The 25,509-nt window shown below is 49.4% G+C and overlaps 1 protein-coding gene across 1 annotated transcript in view; it reads left to right on the forward strand.

Annotated features, from left to right (window-relative positions):
• LOC307228414 (protein kinase C-binding protein NELL1-like) overlaps positions 1-25,509 on the forward strand; it is a gene marked incomplete at both ends in the record, with an annotated part of 172,036 nt that overhangs the window by 101,322 nt on the left and 45,205 nt on the right. Inside the window, one exon of the mRNA XM_079998063.1 lies at positions 15,084-15,209. Coding sequence (XP_079854189.1) covers positions 15,084-15,209 — 126 coding nt within the window. The remainder of the gene's footprint in view (positions 1-15,083; positions 15,210-25,509) is intronic.

Consider the following 25,509-nt stretch of genomic DNA (forward strand, 5'->3'; position numbering starts at 1 on the left):
CTGTGAACCCTCACCGCAAACTGGATCTGGATCCGGATCCGGATCTGATCTGTCCGCAGACCTGCCAGGCGTCAGTTTGCACCATTGCCCAAAATGAGCGTGGATCAGTTTTGCTTTGGAATGGTTCTGCTTTCTAAAATGCTCTTCTGGAAATAGGCAAAATAGTTGTGAAAAAAAAAAAAGATCTCCAGAGCGGTTCTCCAGGACCAGGATATCGACTCGACATGGTAAAACACTATTTGGGGAATAGGCGAAACAATTGTTAACAAGGAGTGAAACAACGTTTCTTTGATTCATTTCTTCACTGCAGTATAACTTTATTCATTCTATGTCCTTTTATATTGTGTTTCTTTGCACTTTATCTTAATGCTTTTTATGTTTTATGTAAAGCACTTTATATAGACCTGCCTTGCCTTGCTTTTGGTCGTAATCCAGAACTGCTTCAAGAGCAACTATCAGGTTACTTTCCTTTAATGAATTTACAATCCTGGCTTATGCAGAAGATGATTTGGGAATTTATATTAAAAAAAAAAAAAAAACGGCAGCAAGGGCAGAAATATATTAAAACGTGGTGTTATTTCATTGTTGCGTAGATAACACAGCTGAGGCCGTGGGCTGTGCCTGCACCAGCACCTGAGCAGCGGAGTGGTGGGCTGGGGGTGTCACAGAAGATGGAGGGTTTATTATTTAGGAGTAAAGAGTGTTACCCTAACACAGAACATCCAGTTTTTACACAATAAAGTCTCGTACCAACGGAGGAAAGGCCGTCGTACCAGGAGGTGAAGCTCTAGAGAACAGGTTTTGTTTTTTTTAGTTCAAGTAGGAAACAAAGGAAAACCAATAAATCGAAAATAAAATCTTTTTTTAAACGACGAACAAGAATTTCAGTCGATTAGTCAACTAACCCCTCAACATAGACCATTAACCGCACGTACTAACAGTTGCCAGTACATAAATAATATAACTTCAACAAATGTTCTTTTATTTTTCCAAATAGAAAAAGTCTTACAGTGACCAAACGAGAGACGACAAAAAAGGCGAACACTGCAAGTGACTCTGCGTGCCAGTGTAGAGCCGTGGTCACGGCTTCCTCCCACACACGCAGCACCGCCGTCGTTCTCTCACACAAGCACGTTGTTCTGTGTGCTACGCTCACGAGAGTCCGGGCGGAGTTTCTCGTGAGGCGCGTGCCAAACGTACTAATCAGAGTTTTTCGGAAGTCGGCATCACTGCCCGAGTCCACCGATCGATTAGTCGACTAATCGATTAGTCGACTAATCGGTCGACTAATCTGCCCGTCCCTTATGCAAAGCACACCCTGTCTTCGGAAGCCGGGACCCCGATCAAAGTTTTTTTTCGGCGACAGTATCATTGGGGGGGGTGCCGGCACCTACCTGTAACCCAACAAGCTCAACTGCCACATCATTCCCTCGCACATGAACTCGCTGGCTGTGCCAACCGGCAAGTTGCTCCTTAATAATGCTCTGGACTTGGGTGCATGTGTTTGGCAGCTCCAGTCTGATATTCTGTTCACTTTACCGAACGGAACCAAACTGCATAGTGGGCCGAGCGGGCGGCCTTTTCATGACGTCGACGACAACGATGCTCTTCAGAATCGGCGTCAATTTAGGGTCTCAGCCAATCAGAACCGGCCCTTAATCTGGGCTTTTGATTCGTTTTATGATTACCGGCACATCATGCATCCAATTAGAGTGTAAACGCGTTTTTTAAATTTATTACAAATAGAATGTAATGTATCTCGGTCGGAACAATATGATTTACAGCCTCTTTTTTTTTGGTTTAAAAAAAAAATTAATGTAATCTCAATGTATTTTGTGTCAGGGTGAGAAAAAGAGGACATTTTCTACTCACAGTCTGTGGACTGTGGTTGGTTGGTGTTTCCCGGTGAGGAGCTCGAGTGATTCGGCATCGCTGCTCTGCTTTGATGTGACCCACCCCATTCAAATGCACGAAAATACACACACACACACACACACACACACACACACACACACACACACACACCCCAATACATGAATCACAGAGCATGCATGCACACGTCTCGACACCGGCCTGATATCCTCCGCTTCCCCAACTATTTGTGTCGCCCACCGTCAGCTCCTTCCAGGCTCCCCACCCCAGAGGCCGTCGCTGGGCTGAAACCAGCGCTGCCTCCATCATGTCACGGCCCGCTCCACCCCGACAGGTTTAGGAACACACGTGTAATAAAACACACACACGCACACATACACACACACAGATACTGAAATACTCATCTTCCATGTGAGTAGCGTGATATGAAGCTGAGCAGAAGAAGGGAGCGCTCCCTCGCTCTGCCTCTCTCCACCTCTCCGGGGCGGCTCCATCAGTTATTTATGAGCATTTTGATAGTTTTTTCTTCCACTCTCTATCATCCGAGGTGAACGCTGTCATGTCGGATTACTCTAAGAGGCCGCCGTCGCGGCTCCCCCGCCGCTCCAAAGCCACCGCCACATTTCTGCCTTAGACCCATCTAGATTTCTCTAAATTATGAATTGTATTCGTGTCATTAACTCCCGCCCCGCGCCAAGGACTCCTGGCTTGAGGTGGAATGGAAATCACAAGGTACTGATTAGCAACCCCACCACCTCCTCCCCTCTGCCTTGTGTGTGTGTGTGTGTGTGTGTGTGTGTGTGTGTGTGTGTGTGTGTGTGTGTGTGTGTGTGTGTGTGTGTGTGTGTGTGTGTGTGTGTGTGTGTGTGTGTGTGTGTGTGTGTGTGTGTGTGTGTGTGTGTTTTGGATTAGTTTGCTATTTACGCTTCTCATGTTTCACAGCACACCGTTCTTGAAACTGTTTTTCCTCGCGAGTGAATAAATTATGTCTGTCTGATTGCGGCAAACATCTGATTAGGTGTGTGTAGTGTCACGACTCCATGAAAGGCAGTCGGGGCAGAAGTACGTCTGCGTGCGAAGCGTGTGCGCCCGTGCCCCGTTCCTGTTACTGACATATGCACACACACACACACACACACACACACACACACACACACACACACACACACACACACAGAAACAGTATGGGCACCAATGGAAAATGGGTTTTGCCAGTGACAATGGGAGATGAATGGAGCAGTGCACAGGAGTAAATGAGGTGATTTCCATGATAAAATAGAGCGATAAAAAGCCAGAGCAGAGATCTCTCTCTCTCTTTTTCACACTCTCCATCTTTGTTGGCCAGCCATTCATCATGACATCACAGTGATTGAGAACAGTCCGGGACACAAGTGTGTGTGTGTGTGTGTGTGTGTGTGTGTGTGTGTGTGTGTGTGTGTGTGTGTGTGTGTGTGTGTGTGTGTGTGTGTGTGTGTGTGTGTGTGTGCGTGCGTGTGTACGTACGTGTGTGTACGTACGTGTGTGTACGTACGTGTGTGTGTGTACTCTCACGCACGAGAACAGATAAAGCCAGGGATGGAATGTGGAGCTTATATTATCCCGGGCCAAAACAGGTTTAAGTGCGGCGGTAAAATCTGCCCAATTTCTTCCCCCTTTTTTTTCCCCCCCGTGTGACCTTGGAGATGAGTCAGGTGGCGTCGCCACCCGGCGCGTGGGCCTGCATGGGTAAGAGGATTGGAATAAGCCCTCCAGGAATTATTTAGCGGTCAAAGTCAAGGGCGAGGGCAAGTGCACCGATGTAAATTCACCCTGTGACGGTCCATTTTCTTAGAGCCGGGTCTCGGACCCCCATCCACCACGCACGGCATTTGCATAACTGCTCTGCCATTTTGGATTGTCGTTGTTTTTATTTATTTATTTTTTTTATTCTGGCTGCAGCAAATATATTGTTTTGTTTGCGGGTGAAGCTGACGGAGGCTGGAGGACAGGTGACCGGAGCAGCTGCCGACGCCGCTCTGCAATGACTGAGATGTTGTTTGGCTGTTATGATGCGGCGCTGATGAGGGAGCTTCCCCCGCGCCGCCTTCACTGATCAACACTTGTGCTGAAAAAATTAATTCATACAATTAATGAATTAAAAATAATAATTATTATTATTATTATTTTTTCAATTGTTTGCTTACTTTGCTTCTTCCCCGCGGTCCCTGCAGCTGACAGCGCTTCATGGATAATCTGCCCGATGAGGATATTTTGAGTTTTATAAAACTTCTCCCAAGTCAAGTTTAATTTTATAGTCTTTTATCACTAATGCCGCCTCAGAGGGCTCGGTAGGATTGTATTTAGCGTTGCAGGATTTGGACAACTCCCTCTCGCCTTAAGACCTCTGTCTGGCAAAGAACCCCCCCCAAAAGTTTTTTTATTTCTGAATGAAAAAGCGTTCCCCCCCAGCCTCAAGGGGGGACTCGGAAGGGGGAGGGTTTGTGGCGAGTGGGCGACGTACAGTGGAGATTTAAATTTAAAGACGCAAAAACCGCACAGTAAGCAAAGACGACAAGCATTGGGATGAGTCTACAGGAGCCGGGCTGCGCCGGAGTCGAGCCGCGTCGGATCAAAGCGCCCGGGCGTGGACGCCGCTCCCCCCGGCGCAATTCAGAATCAACGTTCAGAACGGATTCCTCCGCTGGCAAAGTTAAAATTTACAGCAACGTGATGAGGTGGTAATTACGGTGGAGGCAAGGGTCTCTCTCTCTCTCGCTCTCTCGCTCTCTCTCTCAAAACTGCAACCTATTTGGTTGCAGTAAAAGTGAGTTGTCACCCTCGTATCATTAATCTGTGTTGGCGCCCCCCCTCCAGGGCTGTGGCCTTGTTGCCCCCCCCACACGAACACACACCCACAGTTACTACATCATCTCCAGGCATGTTCTCCGACACCCAGAGAATTAATTCCTCCATGCACTCGGCTCCTCTCCCTTAGATGCGCCGGTGACCGGTGGACCGTGAAAAAAAGATGAGAGGAAAGGCCGACCCCCTCGCCCCACCAGGCGCACGCGGAGTTCACCGCCGAGCACCAAGGGGACGGAGCGAGTCCCGGCGAGGACTCCACGTCCGTGGGCGACGGACCCGAGGGCACATCCCCGACGTGTCGGGAGCGGTCGCACCAGACGCTGCAGCTCCAGGAGGTTGAGGAGACCCGGAGCCCCGGCAACGCTCGACAGCGCTGCGTTATTACCTCTGTTAGCCCGGAAAGGTCACTCAAGGACAACCTGATGGTTTCTTCCTTTTCTTCTTTTCTCTTTTTCCCCCCCAAAATTGTAAAAGAGCGATAGTCGACCAATTTCGAGTCGGCCACTGGCTGTCGCCACATTTGTCTGCAGACTCGGGGCAAACCGCCGCATCGGCAGGCTCACCGGCTTTTAATTGCACTTGATATTTAGGCGGTGCAGCAGATCACATTACAAGTGGCTCTGTCACCGGTTTTATTTTTTTTTGTTGTTCCCTCTCCCTGCGCTGGCGGCATATTCCATTATGCGCTTCTCATTTCCCTAGCTGTCCTTCAAACTGCACTGAATGTCAGCGGCTCGGGGCAGACAGATCCTGTACCAATTATGATTGTCGAGGCGGCGAGAGCGAATCAGGGCCTGATAACATCTGTAGGGTGGAGGAGTGGAGGGCGGAGGATCCTCAGAGCAGGTAGATCCAGCGCCCGACAACCAGAAGGACACAAGCAGAGGAGAGAAAGGGGGGGGGGGGACCTGACACGATCGAATGCGATGGAGGGTTTGCGGAGACACGTTCACGTTCGTTATCTTTTTTTCGGGCATTTTTGTCCTTTCACTCACTTCGCCACTAAGTCAGTTTTGCAAACGATAATTAAAGAAACCCAAGAATTCTGCAGAGTTTGGCCGACTGAAACTAATTGGGAAAGAAGACAACATGACTGGGGGTGTATTTCGTAGAGTTTAATTGCTGTAGTGTAGCTGTTAACATTTAGAATGGAAGTGATAATGACTAGAGGATGAGCCATTAGAGCGAAGGAGCGGTTGCTCTGTTGTGCTGTAACAACCTATGAATATTATTTTATGCAAAGCAACTCTCTCCCAGTGAGTTTTCCGGGGGAACGGACTCTTTCGTCTGCTTTTAAAGAAACTTTTCCCGTGATGGATGAGGCTACTTAACACCTCACCGTGGAGCCGCAAGTTAGTTTTTCTGGGCTGGTCAGGGAGATTAAAAAAAAAACCAACATTGAAGGGAGCCTTGGCTTTTATGATGTGCTCCAACAACGCCGCTGTATGAGCGCCACCAGCTGCAGGAAACTACCGGGCATGGAACAGCGTGCGCCTTCTATCATCTTTATTATCGATGATGAGGTAATTTACGAGGCGTCAGTCACTGTCTCACCTGATTTCTACAGGTTGGTGCGTAATCGAGTAATTAAGCAAGATGAAGGCGGAGCAGGACGGGCGCCTGGGGAGGGCAGCGGGGCAGGGACGATTACAGACGCGCTGCCGCCCCGACGCCTCCGCTGCGCCTCATCCCAACGGCCAGATCTCCGTCGGGCGCCGCGGCTGCTCTCCGCTCCGGCTATTTACTGTATTCCACGTTATTTTGACGAGCGTGAAGGGAAGGGGTGATGAGGACACAGAGGTTGACCCCAAGCGGGAGAGCAGGCGGACACGCCTAAGGGCAGTGACGACAGACGGGATATCCTCTGGAGGGACTGGACGGGCTTCACACGCATCGATATGGAACGAAACTCAAATGTAGTCGTTGCATTTTGTGTCACATCTTATAGGAAACTCTTGACATGTTTTACCACCGTTTTCTGTCGTGGGCTGAAGTGTGACAGTTGATTTAACGCTTGATTTTCAGCATTTAACAGCTTTGAAAGATTACATATTCATCATAGGGTTTCGATCCCCACAAGACATAACAACCAGCGCGTCATCTTCAGTAATCAGTGATTAGAAAATGAGGGCAAAACTTATGAGGGACTCGAGACATTTATCACCAAACCCATTGGCACACATGTCTGCAGAGCATCTGTGTGCGCTAAATGATACATGGCCCGACATCTGTTCAATGATATGTTTGTGGCATTAACCAGCGCCCGCTCCGTCACCTGCACGTCCTGGACGCAGCGGCTCAGCGGGATGGATGAATGGATGGATGGATGGATGACGAGCATGGCGACGCCTGTGATTTGGCCTCGCCAACGTCTGGCATGTGCCAAGGCAGGCGAGCCGCGGTGCACTGGCTGGAAACCCCCGGGGGGCGCCCGTCGCCCTGCTGCGGTTCTCAGCTTGGGGTCCGGGGACCCACATGGGTCCTTCAAGAGGTTCCGGTGGGTCTCAAGCAAAATGGGTAAGGAGTAGAAGTAAAATACTATGGACAGGTTTGGAATCCTCAGATTGTGTGACCTCATCAAATGGACGAGGCCACAGGACACACCTGTGGCCTCATACGTAACGTGTCCTTTACGTGAAAGAGTTTGAGCATCACTGCAACACTGTTCACTCGGCGGCCACATACTGTCCGGACCACGGTTCCCCCTTGAGGTCGCACTAGAGGAACAATCTGGTAGAAGTGCTTGAACAAGATGTTTATTTTGTTGATGCAGTTTGTTCAACAAGAACAAAACCATGTATTTGTCAGGGCGTCATTTGCTTGCGGTGAAGATCCGGTTCAGTGTTGCCATTTATAAATATATACAGTAATAGTATACATCTTGAAAAGTTAGTAGTATACATAAATGTCTTGATTCTAAAAGGCTTAATGTGTCTTCATATAACTTAACAAGGTTAAAGAAAACCTCAGCTCAATAAACTCCATTAAGCTTACGTTTCTTGTTCCAGTATCCGCTTTATTAATTAAGAAAAAAAAAAAATCAATTTGATATGGATTTTCTTCTGAGTACATTTGCTGTCCCACAACAGGTACATTTTTCATTATGTTAAAGATGTTTTAGCCATTTCACATTAAGCCTGTTAGGCTGAACTGTCTATCGACAGTTTGTAAGTGCAGCACTTAGTAATGAACTGAGGTCTTAAGGTAATCTCTTATGTTTTCCACCAAATGCAGCACTAGTGTCCAGGTGCATGTTTCATGTAAGTGCCTTGTTTCCTGCAGAGAGGGTGTGTGTGTGTGTGTGTGTGTGTGTGTGTGTGTGTGTGTGTGTGTGTGTGTGTGTGTGTGTGTGTGTGTGTGTGTGTGTGTGTGTGTGTGTGTGTGTGTGTGTGTGTGTGTGTGTGTCCCCGTGGCCCCGTGGCCCCTCTGCTACCGTCCGTCTGAAGGAGACGACCTCCCTCCTCCTCCTCCGCTGTCATCCAGCTGCTCTCTGCTGTCAAGTGGAACCAGAGGGGCCGGCCTTAATTACGGGGAAGGGGTTGAGGGCGACACCCACGCAGGACGCGTGCGGGTCCTGGGCAGAGCGGGGCCGGACGGGGCCACGCTGTGCTCACGTCAGACAATGAGCGCCAAGGCCATCTGCTGTCACTGGACCACCGCAGGGCTGGCCACTAACATGTATGTGTGTGTGTGTGTGTGTGTGTGTGTGTGTGTGCGTGCGTGAATAGGAGTGGTTTAAAAAAAAAAAAAAAAGTTTTAATTTCTCAATTTTCCGCTTAAATTAAGACATTAAGAATGAATTTGTGCCGTGCCTTGTCAGCTTCTCTTTCCTGGTTCGCGAACATCCAAACAAACTGTTCACAGTATTCACAAATGGAACATGTACAGCATATATAACAAAATTACAGTAAGACAAGATATTTACATGTTAAATACTCCGTTTATGCTTGACTTTTAAAGTAGTCGAGCTATACCAAAATAACCCGATTGATCGGCGCTGTCTGGATGGAACCATTTAACCAGCTGGTGGTTAAATGGTCTCACGCAGCTTCGTCTCATATTCACGTCTGTCATTAACCCCTCGTTCGAGCACGAGTCCAAGAAGCTGAAATATTCCGGCTCCACGTGACGTCTCTGGTTTCCTCTGCTGTTTCGTGTTTCTCGCTCTCCCACCAATGTTTTTTTTCAGTAGCAGAAAGACTTGTAACGTAATGACTTGAAAGTGGCTGGCGAAACGTGCTGTAATCTTCTAAAGGGAAAATTGCCGTCAGTGAAGGTTGTAAATGGGTAAAGGTTTCCTGCTGAGTAACGGACAGTTATTTTTGTCAGGCTGAGCGCCCCACGCCAGCCCCGTTGCCCTGAGCAACCCAGCCAGCCGCGCTAAAATAAATATGTCTTACGATCTTTTGACTTTAGTGTTTGAAATGTTGTGCGGTGGCCTGTGGATGCCTGCGCTGAGTGGGTTGTGGAGATGAGTGAGTGATGGTGATGTGTGCACATCCTTGAAAGGTCTCAACATGTCTTCAATTCAGTTTCATGAGTATTTGGCTTTAAGCCTTTAAATAGTCTCTCATTTGAATTTATCGGGCCTTATTTTCAACACAAGTATTTATCCATATCCATCTGATGGATTTTTTTTTTTACTTTAATATTTGCTATTCCGCATCGGTCAACATTTCTGAAGTTATAAGGTATTAAGTCTACCTACTGTACCTTCATACCAAACGTGTAGTTCTTACCTTTATACTAACTTGCAATACTTAAGATTGTTAGAGAGATTATTTGTTCAAAGATCAGTCTTAAATGTTAACATTTGTCTTAAAAAGCATTAGATATAACTCTCCGAAACCTGCAAGACATCTTGTACAGTATCTGTGGTGCTGCTACCTGTCGGTGTGTGTGTGTGTGTGTGTGTGTGTGTGTGCGTGTGCGCGCCCGCGCGCATGCCTGCCCACCCACCCGCCCTCATCAATTGCAGTAATTCAGTACAGCGAGTCCAATCGAGCGGCGTTGCCCCGCAGCGCAGGGTTCAGCCGAGGCTTCACGCTGCCTCTTAGTAGCGCCGTTCAACAAGCTGCCATGTAAACACCTTCTCAGTCAAATCCTGGAGGCAGCAGGAGGAGGAGCTTCCCTGACGTTTCTTCTGGGTTTACTGAGGCTCTAGCGGTTGGGCTGCGGACCGCCCGGCGGTCCAGGCGGCCAGAACCTCAGTGGCGAACTCACAAAGCGGTTGCGCAGCTTTTGCGGCCGCTAAACCCGCAGGAACAACAGAAAAAGCGAGCGTCTAAATCAGAAAGCACCCTCAAACGTCAAACGCACCCCTAGCTGCGCCGCCATGCAGAAGGCGTCTCAGTGCACCGGTGCTATTTGGGCGTATTTAGATTACGTATTATTCATACAATTGCCGCAAAAGCCACACGCAGTTAGAGAGACGCCGTTACTGTCTACAGAGGCCTGGTAACTGCACGAGAACAAAAATAAAAAAGGTAGTGCTGCGGGAATGTCTTCACAGAGCTGGTGCAACGACTTTCGAGTGATCTGTAAATAATATTTTGACATTATTATCCTAATTATTATTATGTCCCGGCTGCTGCAGGTAGTGGAAGGCGCAGCAGTCCGTGTTTTCGAAAACACACTCCAAAAGCAACTTTGAATCATTTTTTGTACAAACGTTGACAAAAACGGTTCCATAATCCCTATTAAACTCAAAAGATATTGAAAAAAAACAACTTAAAGTTATAGGGAATAGCGATAAAGTGGTCAAAACTGACATTGAACCACAGACGGAACTAAACCTCAGGACCATGGACAGCTCTGCAGGCCGCAGCCTTTCGGGGAAGTGGCCTGGAACCTGGTAGAGCAACATACTGTATATGAAATGAAATGTCATCATTTCTACATTGTAATATTAAGATTCAGTGTTATAATTTGAATATGTGCATATTTTATTAACTGTAAAATTTACTGTAAATTAACCCTAAATGTATAAACTGTAAATTAACAGTGTGGGAAGAGCACGTTTTATTACAGATTTACTCATAATGTTAATGCCCCCCGCCCCCCCTGTCAGGATTTGGCAAAGCGCCGGCGCAGGCCCTCCAAGGATTTTCCTCCAATTTTATATTTTCAATAAACACTTTAAATCAAAATAACTACCGTCCGAAAATCATTTAAAGTTTTATATTTATTCAAGACTGGAGTCTAGAGCGGTGGCGCGTATGCGTCATGACTCCTCCCCCCCCCGCCGATGCACAGGTTATGGACTTCCCCGCATGGGTCATTGCGATTGGACGCAAAACGAGCGCAAATTGCACTGACCGGCAAAGCTTTATGGCCGCGTTTGCACCGCCATGTCATCAGCACGACGCCTCTCGTGAGTTCCCGATGGCGGCCGCGACACGTTTCTTTGTGAATTGGCCCCTCGGTTGGGAGGATGTTGGTTTTCTGCATAATATATGGATTTTCTTTCACTCAGTGGGCATCCAAGTGCAATCTTGTTAGTTCATGTAAAGTGTACATCAGCAGCCCACACACACACACTTTTATCCAAAGCAACTTACAATTATTCAAACACCGACGGACGCAGCCATCAGGAGCAATTAGGGGTTAAGTGCCTTGCTCAAGGACACTACAGCATGCTAGCAGGAGGAGCCTGGGAACGAACCAGCAACCTTTAGATTACTAGACGACCAGCTCTACCTCCTGAGCTACCATCCCCGCACACGCACGCACACACACACACACACACACACACGGCGCCACAGGAAAACGCGCTCGCTGGCAGACGGACTCGTGGCAGTTTGGGTTTTCCTGTCCCTCTAAGTCCCGCAACGTTCCCTCAGCGGCAGCTTCTGGGGCGAGCCGTGCGCTGGCGGACGTATTCAACGTACCGCTCGCGTTCCTGCACCGCGGCGCCGTCCACCTCTGGTGCCCGCCAGAGGCTCCCTAACCCCGGAGCGCGGCATTGATGCCGCGGCTTTCCTCCCTCTGCCTAAACCCCCCCCCCCCCCCCCCGCTGCACATTCTCCATCTTGGAGGGGCGGCGAGATAAGAGAGGTTCTCCTCCGTAAAGGCCGTCTAATTGAACACATCGATAAGCCCTTTTCTCCTCTGGCTCGCAGAGGAAATGCACGCGGGGCGCACGCGCGGGAGGGGGGGGGTATAGTAGTCGCCGGCTTCGCGCGGAAACAGTTTTTGTGTTTGCTTTGTGTCGCACGGGGGGAGATTAGAGAGTTCATTAAATGTACGCAGCCTGCTGAGACCCCTGGCTCGCGCTGCACGCGGCAAGGGGCTTTGGGTGGATGCACGCCTCGCGACGCTTTAAATTGGGCCCTATATCCCGGGGGCCTTATTCTAAATCTGCCTACTCTTTAGGACCCGGTCGCTCGTTGTCCAATTCCTCCCTTTGGATCAGTGGTTCCCGGCTCCCGGACGGCACCTGGCGTCGCCAGAGATGGCCGGGCGGTTGAGAGGCTTTGGACACGTTTGAGGCGTGTTTCCTGGTGGTCAAATACTGGCTCATAAATCCACACGAGTGTCCGTTCAAATATAAATCCATATCTGCACAGAGATACCAATGGAGAGAGAGAGACTAAAGGCTGGAGAGAGGGAGAGAGGGAGAGGGGGGGGGGGTCAGAGGAGATGGGAACATTGATTGCTGATTGCTGCAGTGGGTGTGAAGGGGACAGCTGGTGAAGGTGTGCGGTGAGATGCGTATCAGAGAGGGAAGATGACATTGTACGGATGCTTCTGTGCCTTCAGGGTCAAGCCCCTATTTCCCTCCGTCTAGCTCTCCGTGTTTCCTTTTCTCCTTTACACCCACGGCGTCTCTCTTTTTTACAATTGATCTATTTTCTTCACTCGCACCATCTGCCCCCCGCGATAGCCCCCCGTTCTGTTGTCCGGTGCGAGGCGGCAGCAGTTTCCCGTGGCTCTCCGATTAAAGACGAAATATGACCTCGCCACGAGATCTGACGGAGTGCGTCGGGTCCCCGGGGGCCCCGTTCGCGCGCGGTTCCGCCGGATTTGGTTGGGCTCCGCGGAGCTGAGGGCTTCCGAGCAGACACTCGGACGGCGCGGAGCGACCACGACAGAGAGCTGTCACATCTCCCTTCATCTGCAGCCGGGAACAATGGGGGGCGGTTGGACAGAGCTGTGTTCCCATTAACCTCTGTACAGTGAAGCGAATGCACACACACACGCACACACACGCACACACGCACACACACACACGCACACACACACACACACACACACACACACACACACACACACACACTCTCTCTCTCTCTCTGCAACAGAATCCCAATATGCAAGCAAGTCTTTTCTTTCTCAGACACTGAGACACACACACACAGACAACCTATCCTGCCTTATTTTTAGCTGTTCCCTTCTCCAGTTCTGACCTACATCACAGCACGACTAACACAGCGGAGAGATGCTGAGAGCCAGATGAGGGGGAGGAGAGGAGAGGGGGGAGAGGGAGACTAGCCGCTGGGGAGGGAGACAGTGAACTTGGGGGGGAAGAAAGAAGAAATTCCCCCAATTTCAACTGACAGTTCCAGTTCTGTCACCAGAGCTCCCCTGCCCACAGCCCCAGGGAGACCAGGGGTGAGCCCAGCACGTGCACGCGCGCGCTCGCCCGGGCGGGGGGGAGGGATCAAAACACCCCGTCGTCCGGTCCGACTTGACAGGAGAGCCTTCTCCCCGCACTGTGAAATGAAAGCCGACAATGGCGGCGGGCGCCCGGCCTTGAATTATTGAAGGGGCGTGTCGGAAACATCGCGCATCAAAGATAATCAAGCCTGAAGAGCGCGACGTGCGCGCCGGGCCGCGGCGTCTCCGTCAGCCACACCGAGGAGCCCCAACGGGGGGCCCTCGCAGCGGCCTTTGCGCGGTGGCTTAAAGACGGGCGAGAGTTGCGTTTGGCTGTACTGGTGTTTCCAGAGCGCTGGGTGAGGGTTTCTCGCGGTGGGGGCTTGCAGAGTTGTGCTTCTTGAGTTAGCAGTTCTTCTGTTGCGTTCTAAATCGACATCCTTAATCGGTCGTGAAATTCAGCAGGAACGTCTGGGCGCTGGATTTGAGTCGATGACGTACTTTGTAAAAACACAATCAGCCCCTGGTGGCGCACGGGCGTCTCTTAAACGGCGGAGGATCGCCCGCCTGGGTGAAGGGCTCCCGGTCACCTGGCGCCGCTCTGCGTCACCCGTCCGCACCTTAGCCCGGTGCTGCGCCCCGGCAGCATTCTGCATTTATACTCACCGACACACGCGCGCGCCGCGGAAAATCTCCCTAATGTCTTTCAGATGTCATTCCCTCACTGCTCATCCAGCTCCTTCCACGTCTCGCGCGCTGCTTAATGCTCTCACAATGACTTTCAAGGTACATTAGAGGGAAAAAGGATTCGGTGTGTTGAGAGACGTGCTAAGGCTTTGTGATATTAGCCGAGTATTAGGGGTGACAGGGAATCTGCCGGCCTGCGTGAATGGCACCGAGCGCCTCTCTCTGCCCTCCCCCCCGTCTGAATGTCACCCGGAGGACAGACGCCGCCGTCCCGTCGCATTACACGCCAACCTGTCACGTTCTGTTCGGTGCTGTCCTGCCCTAGACCATAATATTCCGTCCCATCCTACGCCCTTGCGTCCTCTCCTGTCCTTTACGCCGTGCTGCCCTGGCCCGTCCGGCCCCGGTCCCGTGCCTCCCTGTCCCGTCCCGTCCTGCCCCCTGTGCCGTCTGTTCGGATGTTTCGTTGTGTGCAGAACGATACGGGACGTTCGCGGCACAGAAAGTCCACCCGTCTCTTTATTATCCATCTCGCTGACGTTTTGGAAAGGTGAAATATTACGGGGCCGACTCTATCTTGAGTGCCATTGTCAGACTGACATTCTTCCTCAAGATTGCTTTTTTTTTTTTTTTTTTTTTTTTTTTGATGACTTAGAAATTGCAGTGTTTTCAAATTCCGTTCCGTGTCATTACCCAGCTGGGAGTCCAGAAAAGACAGCTACTTACTACTCTCTGGTGTTTTCTTTCTTCCCCTATACTGTCTCTCTAGACCTAGTTATTTGACCTCAATAATGATTTTAACCAACTGCGACTTAGGAGACATTGTTGCAGGAAATTCAGTTTCTGCAATTCTGCAAAATGACCATGTTATTCCAGCGGCTGGCAGATTGTGAAATGCTTTTCAAAGGTTATGTTTAAGGTCCTGAAAAGGCAGAAGAAGTCAATTGACCGAGAGCACGGAGGACGAGCGCGCCGAAATACAATTCTCCACTTTCTCAGCAACAAGGGAAGCCGCGACTGAGAAAAGTTGCCCTCGCTCCGCATTGGCTCACGCTGTGTTGCTGTCTCCCTCCGTGTGTCCTCAGATATCGACGAGTGCGCCACCCAGCTGCACTACTGCCAGTCCAACACCGCGTGCGCCAACCTCCCGGGGGGCCATCGTTGTGACTGCCTTCCCGGCTTCACCAGAGTGGACGAATACTCCTGCACCGGTAGGTCTCGCCGGCGGCACACCGACGGGGGGGCGTGGGGGGCGGAGCTCCTTCCGTCGTATTCTGCGAGTGTGACTCCTCGGCCGGTGGGTGAAGCGGGTAACCGCCGGGATGGCGTTCGCCTCGTGGAGCCCCTTTCAAAAAACCGGACCTCTGCGCGCCATCCATCGCTCTAAAACCGGAAGGTGGGCGGCGGCGGTGTTTGCGCTGCCTCGAAATCCGGAAACAGAATTAGTTGACGATTGACGCGGCCGCCTCTGAACGAGCGTGTCGGGGAAAGACATTTGGCATCCGACCAGCGGAGCTTTCGGCTGCCAAGTCCCACCGTTGCCCGCCTCGCCCGGCGGAGTCCCGGCGCTGCCCCGCGGCTTTTGTTGTCTCCCATCGGAGGGCACAGCGAGCGGAATGCAAATGCGTTGGTTTATTTATTTAAAAAAAAACAACAAAAAAAAGAAAACAAAGGAGGTTGAGAGCAGCAGCAAACAACGGTGGCCGCCGGTGATGTTTTGTTGATTAAAAAGTCACTTGTCAACCGTAAACACCGGTGAGAAATATCCTTGTTTTCCTGTGTTTTTCTATAAAGCAAAAACGTACAAAGCTCTGGTTCAGTCGTCTCTTCAGAAACCTACGGGATGACAGTGTTTACAATGTGCGCTGCCTTTCTCCCTGGTCGGTAGTGTTGGTGGGTGATGTGGCGTATCACATATCATATCATATGACCATTTGCAGGATCACCACCCAAACAAATTTCTCTGTTTGAACAAAATATAGCCCGACAAGGTAAGGAAACCTAAATAAAAACAGAAACTACCTGATGTTTGCCATCGTTGGTTTAATTTTTGTCTCTTAGAGGAAGGCACATAAAATGGCTTAAATGTCCTTTTGTCAACCTCGAAATCTGTAAACAAATGTTTAAACAAATGTGTAATATTTAATGTTATTTCACCCTGAAGTTACTTGTAAAACGCTTGTTTGCCTATTTAAGATTCAATTTAATCTGATAAAAAAATTTAAATTTAATAAAAAGTGAGGCTCTGGCTCAAGCTGTGAACGCCGCCTTAAATAGAATAGAAATTTAAGGCGGCAGCCTTGAATAGAATTTATTTTTCTGCTGTCAAAATCCCCGCTCTGCAGGGGTGCTACCGGTGCAATACCTGCTTGGCTCTTAATGTTATTACCAAAGTGAGACGCATTTCTTTTCTGGATCGTATTGATGTTACAGGAACATCCCATTATTCTGTCGAAAATAAATAAATTGTCTCTTGGACGGGAGCCCGACACGTCAGGACGGCCGTTCCCTGTTTCTCCAAAAAAAAGGAATAGAATGTGTGTTTTATTTGAGATGATCTATTTTTTATTTCCGTTACTATTTGAGCCAGCAAAACCCGCTCCGCGCATACGCTCCGTGTCTTTGTTTCTTCCGCCGGATCAGCAGCGTTCCAGCACCTCCCACATTTACAAGTCACAGACTCACAAATTGTGTTGATTGAAGACGTGGCTGAGGAAACAGCTTCGGATGCGTGAACGAGCCACAACGTGCAACCGATGGAGCCTGCACCGCAGCACGGTGCTATCCACCTCCCTGTAAGGGAAGAGGGTGGAGGCGTTTGGGTATTATGGTATGTTGGACTCGAATCCGCATCGTTAGCCCTCAGTGTGGCCGAGCGGCCGGAACATAATGTTTATCGACATAGAATACTCCCGACGACAGTTTCCTCGCTGTCGTTACAACATATATCGGGGCCGAACGACAAGCCCCCGGCGAGAAACCCCTCAGACAAACGTGTCGGTGCCTTGAAATGATCCGTTGGCGTCACCGGCAGCTGAACACGGAGAGAGATCCGGCGACGGAGCGCGGGTGTCCGCCAGCTCTCTGGGGGCCCGACGCGGTTCCCAGCCAACGGAGCAAGCGGCGCTGGCGTATGAGTGACCGCTACAACCCAGAGCCAGAAATAATAATAATAATAATAATAATAATAATAATAATAATCATTTTACCGTAGGAAATCAAGGTGAGATATACGAGTCTAGAACTTCACCTTGGACGCTCGCTGGAAGCATTCACACTCAAAGAAGAGGAGGAGGAGGAGGCCGGCGTTGGAGCATGAGACGGCAAAACAAAGGCGTTCATCACTCGACGGCTCAAGCTGACGTAAAAGGCTGAGGCGCCGATTCAACCAAGCGCTGTTTGATACAAACCCTTCAATGTCAATTATACAGTGTGTGTGTGTGTGTGTGTGTGTGTGTGTGTGTGTGTGTGTGTGTGTGTGTGTGTGTGTGTGTGTGTGTGTGTGTGTGTGTGTGTGTGTGTGTGTGTGTGCGCTCCACCTCCTCCGTCCTCCTCTTGGCATCAGAAGGGCTTCTCCTGTCAGCATACATAAACACACACCTGTAGTTGGGATTCGTCTCATCCGCCCACACTCCCTATAACCACAACGCTGCTGCACATTCACTTTGATATCGCTCTCTTAACAACTTGCTCCTCGGGGGTAATAGACAATCACCTACTGCAGCTGTGCTCTCTCTCTCTCTCTCTCTCTCTCTCTCTCTCTCTCTCTCTCTCTCTCTCTCTCTCTCTCTCTCTCTCTCTCTCTCTCTCTCTCTCTCTCTCTCTCTCTCTCTTCATTCTTTCTCTTGCTCGCTCGCTCCCTCTCTCTCGCTCTCTCTCTCTCTCCATCTCTCTCTCTTGCTCGCTTGCTCCCTCCCTCTCTCTCCCCTCTCTCTCGCTCTCTCTCTCCATCTCTCTCTCCCTCTTGCTCTCTCTCTCTCTCTATCGCTCGCTCGCTCCCTCTCTCTGGCTCTCTCTCTCCATCTCTCTTTCCCTCTCTCTCGCTCTCTCTCCCTCTCGCTCTCCTTCTTGCTCTCTCTCTCTTGCTCGCTCGCTCGCTCCCTCTCTCTCACCTCTCTCTCTCTCTCTCTCTTCATTCTTTCTCTTGCTCGCTCGCTCCCTCTCTCTCGCTCTCTCTCTCTCTCCATCTCTCTCTCTTGCTCGCTTGCTCCCTCCCTCTCTCTCCCCTCTCTCTCGCTCTCTCTCTCCATCTCTCTCTCCTTCTTGCTCTCTCTCTCTCTCTTGCTCGCTCGCTCGCTCCCTCTCTCACCTCTCTCTCGCTCCCTCTCTCTCCCCTCTCTCTCGCTCTCTCTCCCTCTCGCTCTCCTTCTTGCTCTCTCTCTCTCTCTCTTGCTCGCTCGCTCGCTCCCTCTCTCTCACCTCTCTCTCTCTCTCGCCATCTCTCTCTCTCTCGCTCGCTCGCTCCCTCCCTCTCTCTCCCCTCTCTCTCGCTCTCTCTCTCCATCTCTCTCTCTCTCTTGCTCGCTCTCTCCCATCTCTCTCCCCTCTTTCTCGCTCTCTCACCATCTCTCCCTCTCGCTCTCCTTCTTGCTCTCTCTCTCTCTCCATCTCTCTCTCTTGCTCCCTTGCTCCCTCGCTCTCTCTCGTCTCTCGCTCTCTCCCTCTCGCTCTCCCTCTTGCTCTCTCTCCATCTCTCTCGTCTCTCACTCGCTCTCTCTTTCTCGCTCTCACTTTCTCTCGTGAAGACTGTGCCCTGTAAACAATAGCAGGCTGCAGTAATTGCAGTTCCACTTGATTTCTCGTCCGCGGAGGGAGGCGTTTGGAGGAAACTGGATAAATAAAAAACACGGTGCTCTCCTTGTTTCCCCGACCGTCCGGCCCACTTCTGTTTTCAGTTCCATGTGTTCAAAAAGATGTTGCGTCTTCTTTTTCATGTATAATTTTAGCCACTCCCACACCCACACCCACAGCTGCTCCCACAGCCACAGCCACTCCCACACCCAGAACCACACCAACACCAACACCCGCTCCCGCTCCCACTCCGTGCTTTTCTCCCACATTAACCTGCGTGGATCAGCCCTGAGGCTCTGATGAGCTTGTCAGGTTAAAAGGCCTCGGCGAGCTGGGCGTGGCCGGCGGGTGGAGGACGGATTTGGCGACGCCTCGACCTGAACCTGACCAATTAGCACCGGAGGGCCAGACGCCCTGAATGGCTTGAACTCCCCCAATCCCAATGCTCCGCCTCTTCACCCCCCTTCCCAGGGCGGAGTCCTGACGGCACTCATCGCATTGAGCAGAGTTAATTGTTTGCTTATGGGCGACCGGCCTCTTACGGCAGAGGACGGGCGACGCGCGCCCTGCCCTCTGTGATCCTGGAATACGTAATTCTATTCCAGGCTGCTTTGCATTTTGCAGATCAATACCATTCGATTCCCTGACGTTTCATTTATTCATCAACAGACTCTGTAGACGCGCCGTAGACGCCGCTTTACGGCCGACAAAAGCGTTGACGGAGGCCGCCGGTGATTTCATGCAACACTTTTTCCCCCCTAGATACATTATATGTTTAATGAAAATTTAATCAAATCCAATTCCAATTATACATGTAATGAATGTGGAGCTCAGGTGTGAAGAGAGTGGAAACCTTGGCAACCCTCCCTGTGTACATTAACTTTTCAAAATGGAGGTCACATCGTCAGGCTGGCTCCTTTCCAGACAATTTGTGGCGCCCATCAAACACAGTAAGGGGCAGAGAGAATCTCTCTCTCTACCTCTCCCCCTCCCTATCACTCACCCTCTCCCGCTCTCCCTCCCTATCCCTCTCTCTCTCTCTCCCCCTCTCTCTCTCTCCCCTTCCCCCTCTCTCTCTTTCTCTCTCCCCCTCCCTCTCCCTATCTCTCTCTCTATTGCTCTCCCTCTCTCTCTCTCTCTCCCTCCTGCCCCTCTCTTTCTCTCTGTATCTCTATCCCTCCCTTCCGCCTGTCTCTCTCTCTCTCTCTCATTCTCTCTCCCCTTCCCCCCTCTCTCTTTCTCTCACTCTCCCTCCCTCCCTCGCTCCCACCCCCTCTCTCCATCCCTCTCTCCCTCTCTCATCCATTTGTAATTGGCTTGGTGAATCCGAGCGTTTATATTTGGCTTTGCCATAAAGATTTGATATAAGAACCATTTCCCAGCGTAGGTCCGCTCAGAGTGATGTCTGTGTCGGGCTCCGCGTCCTCCAGGCGTTCTGCTCTCTTCTCATCACAGCTTCTCTCTTTGATGCACAGTTGTTCCATTCCCGCGGCAGAATACACGGAGGAAACAAACGTGCACTTTTACCATGCGATGGATGTTTACTGACAGGACACATTAATGTTACAGGCTTTCATTAGTGTGAACTGCTGCCTCAGCGTCATCCTCCATTGCCTTCATCTTCATATTTTATTAGCGAGCAAACGAGGTGCATTATCATGCCGAGTCCTAGTTGCTCACAGGATTCCAGTTGGGTCGTTAGGTACGTCTAACTCTACAGTGAACGTCACAGTTGTAAAGCACAATGCCAGGATGCAAACTCATATTTGGAATGTGTTGGTATGAGCAGGATGTGGACACTCCTTAAAGTTCCTCGTTATGAAGTGTTGTTAATGTTCTGAGGTGTGTCGTCCCCACCGGGGAAGATGCACTGATTTTTACATTTTAATAATAAAAAATGATAATAGCCTAATAATTATAATAATAATAGCCTGATGATGATAATAATAATAATAGCATTATAATAATTTAAAAAACAACTAGCTTACCATTACTACTATTACTACTACTACTACTACTACTACTACTACTACTACTACTACTACTACTACTAATAATAATAATAATAAATTAGTATAATAGTAATAAGTGTAATAATAATAATAATAATAATAATAATAATTGGTGGCACGGTGGCGCAGTGCATCGCACTGCTGCCTCACAGCAAGAAGGTCCTGGGTTCGATTCCCGCCTGGGGCGCTGTTGGCACCGTGCTCCGGTGGGTTATCTCCCAAATAGGAGCCTTTCTGTGTGGAGTTTGCATGTTCTCCCCGTGCTCACATGGGGTTTCCTCCACCTCACGTCAGTAAGGACCCCCACCAAAAACATGCACACATCATGGTCTGACCAGCGATGGACATTTATCACCTGGTCCCCGGGCGCGTCCACGTACGCTGCCCACTGCTCCTGGCTGTGCCCCCGGAGGAAGGACAAGCCAGGATGGGTCAAAAGCAGAGAATCCATTTCACCAGCACCATCAAAGCATGTGCATTTGTGTGTGTGTGTGCAAGCATGTGTTGTAGTGTGGTGTGTTGCGTGATAAATAAAGACTGTTTCTTTCTTTCTTCTTAATAATTAATTAGTATAATAGTAATAAGTGTAATAATAATAATAATAATAATTAATTAGTATAATAGTAATAAGTGTAGTAATAATAATAATAATAATAATAATGAATTAGTATAATAGTAATAAGTATAATAATAATAATGAAGTAAAGCCACTGCAGATGATACAGAATGCGGCGGCGCGACTGGTGTTCAACCAGCCAAAGAGGGCCCACGTTACTCCGCTGCTCATCGAGCTCCACTGGTTACCTGTAGCCGCTCGCATCAAGTTCAAGTCTCTGTGCTGGCCTACAGAGTGATTGCTGGGAATGCTCCCACTTAATTAGATGCTCTTGTAAGAGCACATGTTGCCCCCCGGATGCTGCGTTCGTCAAATGAGCGTCGCCTGGCTCTGCCGGCCATACAGCCACGGCAATCCAGGCTGTTCTCATTTGTAGTTCCACGTTGGTGGGACGAGCTGCCAAAAATGACCAGAGCAGGGACCTCCCTCTCTGTCTTAAGGAGCACTTGAAGACCCAGCTCTTCAGAGAGCACCTCCTCTCCTAACCTACAATTACTTAACACTACTTAGCAGTATTTACTTATTGTTACACGAATGTTTCTGTTGCAATGTAGCTTGAATCTTATCCTCCCTTGTAAGTTGTTTTGGTTAAAAGCGTCTGCCAAATGACTAAATGTAAATGTAATAATGCATCCAAACAGGCTTTTACACCGCTGGAAACGTAGTCAAACCCCCCTCGTGCCTCAAAGCAGAGAAGGTGAACATGCTCGTCTTCTTGGCAGTTGAAAACCAAAGTCAGTTGAAAACCAAACAGAGCAGACATTTTATTTTATTCTTTGTTTTGTTCATTTAACAGGGACAAGTAGAATAAACGGGGACGGCCCCAGAAAAATTTTGTCCTTACCCATTCAGGCAATGCTGATCTATTTGATTTGGTTTTATTTATTTAACATGGCCGTACTTAAATGTTATATTGTTTCACATTTAATATCTGAGAACGTTAAGAAAGGATGTTTAATTTTTATTTGACTTAATTCAACCGTTGCAAGACCAGACGATAATGCCGATCGATTCGATCATCGGGTGATGATCGATTCGATCATCGGGTGATGATCGATTCGATCATCGGGTGATGATCGATCGTTGGCAAAGATTTCACGACCGGCCCCAGCCCGACTCTGGACGCATTACCTCCAAAATAAATCCCCAAAATTTGCTCGATCTCGGGAAAAATCCCCGCCCTCTGAAGCTGATCGGTCGTCGCCTCCTTCGAATCCCTGCCAAGTTCACATGGTGTGGGGCATGCAGCCCCTCTCGCCGCCCCCAAAAAATACTGCCTCGCGGTGTTGTTTTTTACGGGCTTGTCACCGACCATTAAATTTCACATTACCTCTGCGTTCTGTTTGGGGTTCACGTGTTTGACGACGTTCGGGGCTTAAGAGTCGGGGAGACGCTCTCCAGATTTATTATGCAAAGTAAAAGTGTATCCTGAAGTGCTGGCTTCACGCACGCACACGCTGACGCCGCCTTTTTTATGATGCTTTGCGGTGATGGAATGGAAAACAGGCGCCAGAGAAACGTCTATTTTATCATACAAATAACTTATTTGACTGTATCTGGGCCTGTTTGGTTCAGTGGAAAATGAGTGAAGCGGTGAAAATGGACAAAAGATCGTCAAAGTCAGCGACTTCAAGTGAAGCTCCACTTTGGACCCGGTTCTGACATTGATTTTGGATTGCTGTCCGTCATTTTTGACCCATCATTTGGATCAATTGGCATCCATCCACATGGCTGGAGTATCTCGCTCGGTGAGCGACCGGGGAGGGGAGGGGCGGGGCACCGCTCTCACTCTCAGCGAGACAGCCAATCAAATCACGGCGATCCCGCCTTGGTTAACAGGCTCAGAAAACTTCATAAGAAAATAAATCTATTTAAAAATGTGAAGTTGTGGGAGCTCGCGGTGCAGCTGGTTTCCTGCCGCGGCGGGGGGGGCGGCTTGGCACAGAGTGAAATGTTTCCCAACGGAGGCAAGCGGGGATCTAATTTTCCTGTCTAGAAGGAGATTTCCACCCTGGAACATTTTACGTTGTTAGAATTTGCATTCGGGTGTGAAACGTGGTTCTGCTTTGTGCTATTTTTCACTTTCACTTTCACTTTTTCACGCCGTAGTCGGTCCTCGGCGCAGCGCTGTTCAACCAGAAATGTTCCCTTCAAATCGATCCGACCAAACGCCAACTGGACCGGCCGGCTCGGATCAGTGACAAGAACGGGGCACGAAATGAACGAACGGTGCACGAAATGATTTTGCTGCAAGATTTATTAAAGACGAAACAAAACAAAACAACCGAAGGCGACGGCGCATCAGTGTGCACGCGGGTCCTGTCAGTACGCACGTTGCTGTGCGGCGTATCAGAGTCTGTAAAATATTTAAAGCTCAATCCAAACAAAAGGAGCCGGGGCGTCTGGAGGAGAGAGAGAGAGAGAGCGAGAGAGAGAGAGAGCGAGGGGATTACAAAGAACAGCTTTATATTTGCTGCATTCATGATGACTGCGAATCTGTAAATAACGACTTAAAACACATTACACCTAGTGAGTCACCAGTAAGTGAGTTGTCCTGAACGCAGCACAATAAACACAATGAACGGCAGTTAAAAAACTCACTCTTTGGACACGTTGGGCTATCGAACCATGCTTTGTGAAATCAATACCAGAAAAGTATTATGTTTGACACGTCACCCCAACAATCATACTTAAATACTCTGACGGCACACCAGCGTTCGGATTCCTTCGGTTGTCGGGGATGAGAACTCGGTGCTTTCCAAAGAAGAAGGGAAGAGTGCGTGGGATGAAAAACGTTAAAGTAAACCAAAGATTTGAATGAATAAATATTAAAAGTTGGGTTAAAAACAATTAAAGGCGTTGGTTTCAAAGCCATGTAAGCTATGTTATGGGATATGAGAATTCTTCTTTTAAATCCGAGATACATTCTGGTGGAAATGATTAGCGGGTGTGATTTTCTCCTGTCCGGCCCCTGGACGCTGTGTCTCTAAACTCACAAAATTTCACACATTCGCCCACCGTGCGCTCTCCCCGCAGGCGCCCTGTGGCCACTTAAATTGAATTGAAAACCCGCCGTGTTTTAGCATCTGAGGCTAATAAGGGAGCCTCACCCCAAATCCCCCGCCGTCCATTATCCAAACGCCTTCCGGTGACTATATGAAAGGCAGGCGCTGCATATAAATGATTGGGCAGCGCATGCACACTCACTTCCTGTTCACGGTTTAATCCCGTCTCCTCTTATCTTTCCTTAAAGCCAGCCAAATCCAAATCAAAGCCTCTCGAGTACCTTTCTATTCTGTTTCATCTAATGACAAAACCCCAATCAAGCACAGACTAGCGTCTAATGGAAATCTGCCCAGCGCCTTCTGGTGGCGTCTCGTTCCTGACCTTGGATCCTCCCCTCGACAACCTGTAACGTCTGGTGAAAGAGGAGCGCAACCTGCTGAGAAAGGAACACAACAATAAAGTTTCCTCCTCTCAAGCGTCAATGCTGGGGAACAGGGAAATGATCTTGCTTCGACGCTCGCCGGCAGCTGGCACCTTTGCCGCGTGCGACGGCTGGTCACAATGGCCGCCATGATTGCTTATTATATGGTTATTATGCGTTATTATGCCTGCATTCCCAGGCTCCCATCGCCCTGCAATCATCATAGTGAGGCGTCCCACAGGCCGGCGGAGTGGCAGACACTCATCACATCCAGTCCCCTTCTCTCCAGAGTCCACCGGTCTCAGAAAACTCACTATTTCATACGGTAGTATTAACATGGTACAAATCATTTTTTTGGACTTAATTACATGACCAAAAGAGATTGTGGTTTGCAGTCAGTTTCCTTGATGTATTTGTTTCATTGTACGTTTCATGGTTGACACCTTGTTAACCAACTCGAACGCTTTTGAACTCCATTTTCCATTTTCCAAAGATTTTGCAAGGGCGTGCAAAATAATCCAGCACTGCGAATTCCTGGTAGAACCGGGGAGTAAGTCTCTAAATTGGCCAGAGGACAGCTGGTTATACAGCGCATTACACTGTCGAGGCAGCAGCCGTAGCCCTGAGTGTTTTCTTCTCACCGACATCGCCTCATAAGCTCACCC

Source organism: Zeus faber (assembly GCF_960531495.2).
Source record: "Zeus faber genome assembly, chromosome: 3".
Taxonomy (NCBI): domain Eukaryota; kingdom Metazoa; phylum Chordata; class Actinopteri; order Zeiformes; family Zeidae; genus Zeus; species Zeus faber.